Raw genomic sequence first — 11,535 nt, 5'->3', positions numbered from 1 at the left:
CGCGAAATTCAAAACAAACAAACAAAACAATAATTGGTTATTCAAAATATTGCTTAGGTTTTTCGTTTTGTAATTTACACAACATACATTGAAGGATACTTTTCAAATATACGACCTTCTCAATGATAAAACATTTAAAGGAAATTTGAATAACTTTTTTTTTAATCTCCAGAAGGTTCGTGTTGATGCATATTCTTTAATGTATCGATTAAAAATATATATAATGAACTTACAAATTTTCAAAGACAATCGATCCACACTTTTAACACGCTCAGATTTACTGGATATACAAAATATTTCTGTGTTTCAGTGAGCTGAAGATCCGTGACGTAATAGGCGTCTGACTCGTCGAAGCAATATAACCAGTTCACTGTGTGCATGAATACTTCAGTGTGTTTTTTGTTACAAAATTGTTTATTGTGTGGCATTTGGTTGTAATGACACCTGAAACGCTACTCTTTAACTTTCTTTTGTTTTTTCGTTCTGAAGAATCAAGCAATAAGAAAAGCGTGAATTACGAACATGAAGGTTGCATATTTTACGCTATCAGGTACAACGAAATACATAGACTCTACTTTGCACATTTTGAGAGAGCGTAATTTAATGGTGATCCCATAAAAATTGCAGAAATATGATATAATGGAGCTAGAAATAAATTAAAATTAAACGCTATACCAACGATGTTACTTGGGCTGAATGAATGGCTGTCAGATAGTGTAAAATGGAAAACTTTAGGGAAATCACCATGTACGAAGGGAGCTGTCGAAAATGGCGTTTCATCCATCGGTTGTTTACGATAGATCAGGAACTATATAATGATCTTAACTATTTATTCATTCAAAATGTACAACTGTTGATTAGCTATTTTTGTAAGCCTTGTGTGTCTGTACAACCTGTCTGGGCACGAAACACGCTACGTCAACAGAGGGGTCCCACTCAATCAATTTTTCATGTTTTCAGAGTGGAATGACTCCTGTATTCCAATGTTTCTTTCAATGTTCTTTGCAGGTCCTCTGATTGGCTCAAAGTGATAAAATTGAATGTTATTAGGATCGAAATTCATATCAATTTTTATCATAGATGTATTCCAAATGCTAGAAAAGAAACTTAATTCAAGATGGCCTCGCTGTGATGTGTAATGTATTATATGTTAGTGTATTATAGGGTATTTGTCTTTGTCGTCTCCAGATCATGTGAGTAAAAGTAGATTAAACTTCGATTAACTCCATAACTTATTATTATAAGTGTATTTTATGATAATGATATAAAAATATTTCTTGTTGGGTTGGCTTTTCTTGGTCAAGTCAGTCAGTGGTGCAATGGCTTTAGAGTGGTTTAGGACGAACTTCCTATAATATCCTGCTAACCCCAGGAAGGACTTGACATGCTGCTAAGTCATTGGAGTTGCTGAATCTTGTATGCAGGTTAGCTTCTCCTCTTTCATGGCTATTTGTCGGTCGTCCACTTTGTGTCCAAGAACGTCCAGTACAGAATAACCAATGTAACACTTAGATTGTCTGATGGTCAGACCTGCTGCCTTCACTTGCTTGAACAGCTCTCTGAATTTCATCAGATGGTCTTTCATAATGCTCATTGTAAGTGGTTTTGTGAAACAGCATGTGATTGAATGTCACTGCTGAGTTAACTAACCCAAACAGCATCCTCTTGAATGGGTAGCATCTGTTTAGTGTCACAAAGGCTGTCTTCTCTTTAGATCCTGTCTCCATCAGGATCTGCCAATAACCTTTACTGAGGTTGATCTTGGAAAAGAACTTGGCCCAGTCTAGTTTTGCCACAATAGCCTCTGGGTTGCTCATAGTGTTGGAGTCGAAGTTCATCACGAGGTTCCTCTTCTGGAAATCTATCCAGAAATGATTTGAGCCATTCCTTTTCTTCATAATTACCACTGGTGAATAGTAAGCTAAATTTGAAGGCTCAGTGATTCCGGTTTCTAACATTGCCTCTATTTCTACCTTGATCAGGTCTTTTGTCTCATAGGGCATCTGGTAGGGCTTCACCCTGACTGGATCCCTGATCGTGGTCTCAATCTTGTGTTGCACAAGGTCTGTCTTGCCTGGTCTATCTTTGAGGACGTCCATATACTGGCACAGTAGATCTTGTAGCTCTTTCATCTGTTAGCCAGTCAGTTCTTCAGTGATGTAGACGTCTATATATGTCGCATCTCCACATAGTGGTCTTAGGTCCAGTAGGTCTTCATCTTCTATGACAAAGTCACCCTTTTTCTGGTTCTGTGTCTATGACAGCCTCACCTGCAATGTCCATCTGTGCCTTATTAGCTGCACCCATTAGGACTTTTTCTCTCTTGAAGTACCTCTTCAGCCGATTGGTGTGGTAGATCTTGGTCTTCCCATCCACTTCCACATCATAGTCCATTCTGTTGACCACATCCTGCACTTCAAAATATCCTTTTCACTGCAGGATGAGTTTGTTATTGTCTGTGGGCAGCAGAACTAAGACCTGTCTGACCTTGAAAAGTCAATCCTTGGCCTTCTTATAATAGAAGTGCTTCTGACTGCCTTGAGCTCCATACAAACTTGCTTGAGTGAGTTAACAAGTCTCCTCCAGTTGGTTTCTCAGATCTAAAAGGTACTGGTACGTGTTCCTCACTTCTGACTCTTCTTCTCCTGTCCACAGTTCTTTCAGTATCTTCATTGGACCTCATACTGTTCTTCCATACAATAACTTGAAAGGTGAAAATTGTGTACTCACTTGTGGGACTTCTTGGTAAGCGGATAATAATGCCTAAAGGTACCTGTCCCAGTTACGTGATCTCTCCTGGCACATCTTCTGTAGCATGCTCTTTAAGACTCCATTGACTCTCTCACAAAGTCCAATTCATCTGGGGTTGTACAGGGTAGAAAAGAGCTCACTAGTGCTGATGAGTCTGCAGACCTCTTGCACCAATTTTGAGGTAAACTGGGTCCCTCTGTCACGCAATACTTCTTTTTGGAAAGCCGACTCTGCATAATACTTCCAGGATGGCTTATGCTACTCTCTCTATCTTTGGCAATGCTATGGCTTCTGGATAATGTGTCACATAGTTGGCTGTTGTCAGCACATACCAGTTGCTCTTGTCAGATACAAGTGCTAATGGTCTTATCAGGTCCACAGTATACTCTGCTAAATGGCTCTTCTACGAGAGGCATCTCACCCAGTGGCACCTTGGCTACCTTCCCTCTAAGTACTGTCCTTGGCATATGTCACATGACCTACAGAATCTGGTCATATCTCTGATAACCCCTGGCCAATGGAAGTTGCTATTGATTCTGTGTGCATTCTTCTTCACTATTCACTCCTATGTGCCCTCCCATAATGGACTTAAGAGCCAACTTCATCACTTGAGTATAGTATTCTGTTGGTACTATGATCTGTTTAACTTCCCCAGTAGAACTGCCTTGATAGATTCTGTAAAGCACTCCCTTCTGGTCCTCTATTCTATAAGTCCCTTCTCCTTTGTCTTGTGCTAAGCTTTCTCCCAGGCACTGTCCCAAAGTGTCTGCAGTGAAGGGTCTTTCTTCTGTGCTTTCTTCAGTCACCTTTTGAGACTTGCAGGGGCCTGATGTCTTGCTTACTTTTCTTGAGCTCTTGTGATGACTACAGATGCCTCACAGTCTCCTTTTCTGTCTGGCTCCTCCAAACTTCTACTGCCTGGTATATTGCTAATCACCCAGTCGTAGATGGATGCAATCATATACATGTCCTCAAGGTCTCCCATGTGGTATAGTGTCTACTTTATTCTTGCTATGGGAAAGTTTCTCACCATCCCATCAATTAGCACACACACACAGATGTACCTTGCCCATCATCTAGTCATCATATACTAGACTGATTTTCACTGCTGCATTTAGTGTCTCATAGGAATTTCACTTTCTTGTTCCCGACATAGCCTTCACATGGTGGCATTTTGTGGTCTGTTGGCACTCTCGATGTTTGTCACATTCTCCAATCACTACTGGCACTGTTGACCATCAGTAATGTACTGTTTAATAGTGGGGATATCACTTCCCTCTTGTGGCGAATTTGATGAGTTGTCTGTATTCTGTTTCTTCTGGCAAGAGTGTCCATCGTGACATTAACAATTTTCATGTTTCTTGCCAGCACCATCTTTGTAGGTAGCTACAGCTGCTTTACGTTGAGATTTATGTAGTTGCTTGTTGGTGACAGACTTCTGCATCTCTTCTCCCTTTTCTCTGTTAACTTTTTGTCACCTTTAGTGGCATCCTGCTTCTGGTCAGCCACCTCTGTTTCTAGGATTTGCCAGTTATACTACCTCCATGGTCTTCTGTATATTGTTCTGTGCCAATTTGATCGTTTCGTCGATATATTTCGGTTCCCTCTATTTTAGGAACAGTGACGTGTCAATGGAGCACATGATCATGAACTGTTCATGTATTAGTAGATCTGCCATTCCTTCAAAACTATCTTCACATTTGGCCATCTCAGTCCATCTTGTGTAGTGTCCCCGTAGATATGCCACAAACTGAAACATTGTTTCTCCTTTGTCAGGTTTGATTTCTCTGAACTTCTGGTGAAAACCTTTCACTTTAACTTATCATAATCCATAGTATCTTCTGACATCATGCTTACCTACGCTTGTAGGCCTTTTCCTCTGAGAAGAGGGGCTGAGACAGACTGCCCATTCGCCTTTGTCTTGGTTCTAACTTCGGTTTTTTATGTATGAGCCATATTCTTTACAGTAGGTGTCTGTGACTCGTTGGCGATAAATTTCAACACAAAACAAATAACAACACAGTCCACTTGTTTTAGAATATTATATTAAAACAAGTCAAACTTGTATACAAATGTTTTTCAATACACTGTTGGTTACTAGAGTTGTATCCACAGCCTTAAATAATCGTCTCTTTTTCGTCAAAGACCACACAAGCTGGTTCAGTTACTTTAGAACGCAATTTGACGAGACGGATTATTTTTTCTCTACTCTGTTATTATAATACAATCGGTGATACTTTCACTTTATAAATCGCCATTAAACGCTCTTTATGGTTAAACACAGAATCACACAGTCTAGATCCATTTAACTAACAACATATCAATAACTCGAACTACATTTTGGACGCATATTTATAGCTCAACCAAACCCTAGAACGTTCTACACACTGCGAGATATTATGATGCAATAATACTCAATTAAACAACGAGAAAAACTTAGAAATGTCTAGTAACATGACGCAATAATACAACAAGCACTAATTCATAACAATTCAATCACATAATGTAAGATTCGTAAACAGCTGTGTAAACAAACCTGCGATAAATTATCGCTTCTAAAAACAACTAAATTTAACGCTCGCACTATATTTAAACCATCTAAATCACAAAACTCGCATTAAACTTAAACATTCGTGTATATCTAACATCCTTTAAATTTATTATCGATACTTTGGCTTGTCGCCTTCTTTACAACTTGACTAAATATGTATATATATATAAGATTTATTATTCAATTAATGAATCCTATTTGCGCCAAATTACTTATAAGGCTAAACTATAATGAGGTGCTAGTCAAAATCGGTAACATACTTAAGTTTTTTAATGCTATATTTTTTACGTACATGTTTTTATGTATATTCATGTCTAATTATGTGACAGATTAACGAGTAAACTATGCCATTTGTTAAAATTGGTCGTGCATTTTGAGAAATAAGAGTTTTCGAGCTAAAAAGATTCGATGAAAATCTGCAGGATTTCCAAAAAGTCTGGAACCATAGGTGATTTGCAGCTCGAAAGTTCGACTTGGTTGAATGACACCTTCTCAGGACAATGAATTGGCAGACGTAGTCTCTGGGCTTTACTCCCATGGATTTCTTTTTCTGGAAACTGCTCAATGCACATGTGTACAAATAGAAGATCAGGGACACTGAACATCTGAATCAGCGAATTAGCAACGAGTGTCAGACCGTTGATAATGACACGAATATGCATAAAGTCTAAAAAGAGAATGGAAACACCGACTCCAAACTTGTTTCCAATTACAAGGACAGCATGAGGAACATATTTAGCAAAATTCATTGGAGTGTTCTGGTTCCGATTTTTTGAAGATCCAGTATTTCAAAAAATATTTTTATTATTTAATTATATTGTTGTGTAAATGTTGTAAAATTAAGATGATGTAGATTAATTTTTTCACATTAAAAGTGCATTTGGAATTAGCTTAAATTTTTATACCTGCCAGGTTACACAGTACAGTATAGGAGAGAATCTGGACGTTGGCATCAGGCCACAGCTGTACCATCGGAAAATGATTACTACACCGTAACAGGACTTCAGGATGAAACTGCATACGAATTTTACGTAACAGCAGCAAATAAATATGGTGCTGGTGATCCAAGTGAAATTATTACTGTGATAACTGGAGATATAGGTATGCACTGGGATCTAGAGTTCACAAGGGAGAAGTAATAATTAATGTAATATTTTTTTTATCGTAGGTTTTTCTTTCTTTGTATAATCCATAATACAGAGTGAAACAAAAATCTTGTCCTTGATATAATTTTATTACGTCAGTGTTTGTGCTTTAACTGTCTTTGTTTTTCTCTTGTTTCGAAATTAGTTGGAATATAACTAACATTGCAAGAACGTAACCTGGTTTGACATTGTGCCGTAATATAAATAGTGTATTTCAAACAACTATAGATTATTAGAAAGGTTAAGGTGGTGCGTAACTTCTGCATCAATAGTTGGCATCATAATGTTGTAAGCTAGTAAACGATATAACTGACATAGCCGAGGGGAGGATATACTGAATTTTCCCTTAATTTTTAAGTAATTAGCTCATTCTCATACTATCCTCGCCTAGGGAAATGTTTTTCTGACTTATATCACTGCTCACCACATCAGGTTTGAGGAGACGTCAATCATCTATTAAATATTCAAAGCCCCGGATGTTGAGTGGAGGGAAATTATTCTGGAAGGTTTACTTAAATTTGGTTAATTATGCGCGCAGTGAAAATGAAGTCATCGTCCGTCTCGAGTTTGTTTGCAGAGTAAATGAAATTGTCTGACTGGTATTGTTTCTAGATAACTAGAATGTTGTATTCTATTTTTCTTTAAGGGATCGAATAAAGAATAGTAATGTTTAAAATACAATAAGCTTAATACTATAGTCTTATGACAAAGTATAATTGACTGACGCCGCAAATCTATATGATTTCAAGTAAATAGAGTAATGAATGCATATGTGTTTTAGAGCACAGTGTTATTATTGTAACATTGTTAATTACATTTTGTTTACACAACAAAACTTGTTTGAATCACGAACAAAATACGAATATATAATATTTCTGGGTACTTATACATTGAGCTAACATTCTACATCCAATGCCAGCTGTCGTTGTGGAGGACGTATCTTTTGTGTAACAGGTTTTATTTTAAAGCAGTTTTAACTTTTAGTTTTCACATATGTTATTAAAGAAAGTACAAAATATAAAAAGCTAATTTTGCGACAGCAGGAAATTTCTCACTTATTATTAACACCACTAATGTTCTGTTTGAGAATCACTGTAAACTGTTTATAATAACTGTTGTTTTCAAGAACTGAATTATACAATCACAGATGTTTTTAAATGAAATTTTGACGGGTGAAGACTAGTTCATACAACAGATTCAGGCAAAATTTTGTATTTTAGAAGCAGCTATTTGGAAACTGAAGGGATACGTGAGACGAGCATGTTTATAATAGAACGGTTGAAATAGAACGTTCAAACTCTTGGAAAATGTTAAGTAACTTAGGATATACTATTTACATGATACTTAACAGTCCAGTACATGTGTGAATGTTACATCCAGAACAGTGAAACACGCATTTGCATAGGAGAGATAAACAAACCAAAATGTTTAAATTGTCAGAAACTTTAAACAATAGATGAGAGTTATCTCTACAGTTGAATACAAGTTCAAGTTGTCTGGGAACAACTAGCGATAGCTTATTCAACAGCAGAGTGGAGAATGGTATCATAGACAATATACATTATCTGCAATGAAGCATGTTTGAAGGCCATCAAAGTGTGTGTGATGCACTTCAGCCAAGATTTACACAAAATGGATGACATTCTGACTGCTGAAAGGTACAAAAAAAATTCTTATCCATCAAGTCATTCTCTTAGTAATGAAACCAGGGATTCATCTTTCAGCAAACAATGATCCCATGCATGCTGCAAATGTGGGAAATTTATCTAAATAGAAATAAAAAAAAACTGCATCTTCTGCGTATAACACTTTTAGAAAAACTCGAGATTTAGGAATTGTCTTTTAAAAATTGATATAGCTTAAACGGTAAATTATAAATATGCTTTTTGCTTTGAGTGGAATTATTCCTTTGTAGCTTGTATACTGATGATAAGTAGTTTAATTTTTGTCAGCTCTTAAGAGTTCTTGAAGCTATGAAAATAAAGCAGGAAAAAATGGAATATTTACGACATTTTTATTGTATGTATCAGTTATTTGATTTAGTGGCATGCTTTGTTTTCCCGTCTACGATTAAGAGGTTTGATATCATTGTTCTAACAATATTTCATCATAAAACAGATAGTGGGTTTGCTTCATCTTTAAGTGGACAGCGTGGTCACGGTTATATGGATCTTGCCATCATAGTTCCTGTGGCAGCAGCTGTGGCCGCTGTCGGAGTTGTTGTGGCCGTGTCTTGTGTCTGGCAGAGGAAAATTCGCTTGAGGCATAGATTGGAAAGGGGTAAGATCAAAACTCTTGTCACCAGATCACCTGTGTGCAGTTTATTCGTTTTATTCGTTTAAGTTTTATGTGTCTACGTAACATTACAAGCTAAACTTAAAGTAAAAAAAAAAAAAAAAGTTCAACTAATAGTTAATTTAACTAACAAAGTATTTTCCTGCATACACTTACACATGAATAAAGTTTGATTCAACTCAAAGATTCATTATATAATAAGACAAAATTTGCATAGTCTTTCATTGGTTTTATTTTCATATTTTACCAGTTTCTTAAATTCTTTAGTTTTTTTCAAAATCTATTATTCAGTAAAACTAAAAACTTGTATATAATTCATACCAGATTTACCTAAACATTTAGATAAATAAATAAAAACTGGTATAATATATATACCCTATTATTAATATAGCTAAAACCGCATCAACACTTACATTGACTACGTGCTGAACAGAGTAGAGACGTTAAACATGCTTTCTCTAATTTCTGCAATATGTAATCATTTTCTAAATATATATCTATTATATATTAATCGCCTTCACTTAAGGAAGTTTAAAGATAATTAATATAACCTTTTCATAGGTCAGGTTCCATTTTTTAGAGACGTCAAACATGCTTTCTTTAATTTCTGAAACATGTAATCACCTCCTAAATGATATCTATTATATATTAATCGCTTTCATCTAAGGAAGTTTAAAGATAATTAATATAACCTTTTCATAGGTCAGGTTCTTCTATTTTTTAGCTCAACTTCAAAAAGGAGGAGGAAAGAATATTGTAATTTTCAGTTTTTTTATCATATAATTATAAAATGTTTGTTTACTGGTTAACTTTTTGGTTTATCACCTGAGAATTATACAAGTTCATTCCTATATGTAGATTTTCTGTTTCCCCCCCATATATTTCTTTACACATAACACGACTTAAAGTATAAAGAATTTTACTTGAAGATTGGGTAAATTTAGAATTAATAAATAACTTTCTCCCCATTACATATAAAAAAATCATCCTACTGAACATAACCCTTTTTTACAGATACGGTAATTTGGTTTTTAACGTGGAGAAATACGTCCTAAGTTCTTCGCCAGTATTTGCTCTTTTAAAATTCAGCAAAGTTGTTGGTTACCTTCTAGAAAATATTGTTCATTAGACACAGTTTAGTTTGCAATCAAAAATATTTACTTTTCAGTTTGATTTGGTCTAATAATTAAATATTTTATGTTCGTGACGAATATGTTTACCAACAGTTTTTTTTTTTTGTAAAATTAAATTATCAACCTCCTTGTCTTTAAAATAATACAACGTTCATTTAAAGCGATTAAGATTTGTCAGTAAATACATTTTTAAAATCAAATATTTTTATTAATTAATGGGTTTATTTCAATGTATATATTTCAGCGATGTCTGAAAGAACCTACACGCCTTATGCAGGCATTCCTGTGGGACAAGTTACTGTAGGACAACGTTTTCCTGACATGGATAAAACTTGGCCACCTGGTCACTCTGACAACAACCCTCCCCTAAGCAACCCGGACCCCTATTCAGCTGTCCCTCCACGGGTACAGAATGGAGATTTGAGAAAAGCCAGTTCTACCCAAGAGATGAGAACTTATTTTGCTCAGGTTTGCTTTTTTTTAACAACCTTTCTTTTCTAGTATCATTTACTAAGCATACTGAATTCACGTTTTACTTTAAAAATGTTCCTTTTAGTTCAGTTCTGTATAACCGTGCTTTATCATTAAAACTACGTACTACGTTTCGCATTATATTTTTAGTTCAATTAAAAAAAACTTTATGGTTTAGTTGACGGAAACTTAATGTTTTTATTTTAATTCTAAGATCTTTAAAACATGTTGTTCGGACACCAGTTGTTTTAATAATTTTATGTTCGTGTTTTAGGGTTATTATTACTCTATAAAATCATGCTGGAAAGTTTATTCGTCATAACATATAGTTTTAGTAGTTCAAGATATAACTATTACATCATCTTGCTGGCATCATTGAATGTGAATTTAGTGGGCTTGTTTTCTTAATGATACATAATTTTTTCTCGCCTATTTTAAATCACCAGCACACATATTACAAGTAGGTTAATTTCAATGAATTACTTACCAGTAGGTTATGAACAAGTGAACTGCATAAATTATTATTTTAGATAATTGAAATAACAATCCACTGGTATATTGCTCAAACGTTAGTGTTTCCAATGGTGCTATGGTTCAAGAACGTGTTGCTGTATCTGGTGGTTTAACATCTAATAAGAGGAAAGACGCCGAAAAATATCCAAACATCAGGATACAGTCAATTTAAACATTTAAATGTCATACTAATTCAAAACACACTTAGTAAATGCAGAAATACGGATATTTATGGAGATAAGATCTGCTAGAGAATATCTTGAGGAGGTTTTAAAAGTTGTAAACGGGAAAATAATGCAGCAGAAAGCTTAATATTTTACATGTGAACATAGTCGAACATTCACCTTTTGCAAATATTACAAAAATTTAAAGAACAAATGAGAAGTGCCTACGAAACTATAACGAGAGTTTTCGTCGAGAGACGTGACTCTGATAGTTTTCGTCGAGAGACGTGACTCTGGTGGTTTTCGTCGAGAGACGTGACTGTGATAGTTTTCGTCGAGAGACGTGACTCTGATAGTTTTCGTCGAGAGACGTGACTCTGATAGTTTTCGTCGAGAGACGTGACTGTGATAGTTTTCGTCGAGAGACGTGACTGTGATAGTTTTCGTCGAGAGACGTGACTCTGATAGTTTTCGTCGAGAGACGTGACTCGTGATAGTTTTCGTCGAGAGAC

At 35.5% G+C, this 11,535-nt stretch overlaps 1 protein-coding gene across 16 annotated transcripts in view; it reads left to right on the top strand.

Moving 5' to 3' along the window:
- Positions 1 to 11,535, top strand: part of LOC106456999 (Down syndrome cell adhesion molecule homolog) — an 81,938-nt gene that overhangs the window by 67,501 nt on the left and 2,902 nt on the right. For all 16 annotated transcript variants that reach the window (XM_022382798.1, XM_022382801.1, XM_022382804.1 and 13 more), the window contains 3 exons: positions 6,215 to 6,403; positions 8,566 to 8,727; positions 10,120 to 10,343. In XM_022382798.1, the coding sequence (XP_022238506.1) occupies positions 6,215 to 6,403; positions 8,566 to 8,727; positions 10,120 to 10,343 (575 nt within the window). The remainder of the gene's footprint in view (positions 1 to 6,214; positions 6,404 to 8,565; positions 8,728 to 10,119; positions 10,344 to 11,535) is intronic.

Source organism: Limulus polyphemus, unplaced genomic scaffold, assembly GCF_000517525.1.
Source record: "Limulus polyphemus unplaced genomic scaffold, Limulus_polyphemus-2.1.2 Scaffold279, whole genome shotgun sequence".
In the NCBI taxonomy this organism is placed as follows: domain Eukaryota; kingdom Metazoa; phylum Arthropoda; class Merostomata; order Xiphosura; family Limulidae; genus Limulus; species Limulus polyphemus.
Note: the sequence above shows the minus strand (reverse complement) of the source record. Positions and strands in the feature narration are given on the sequence as shown.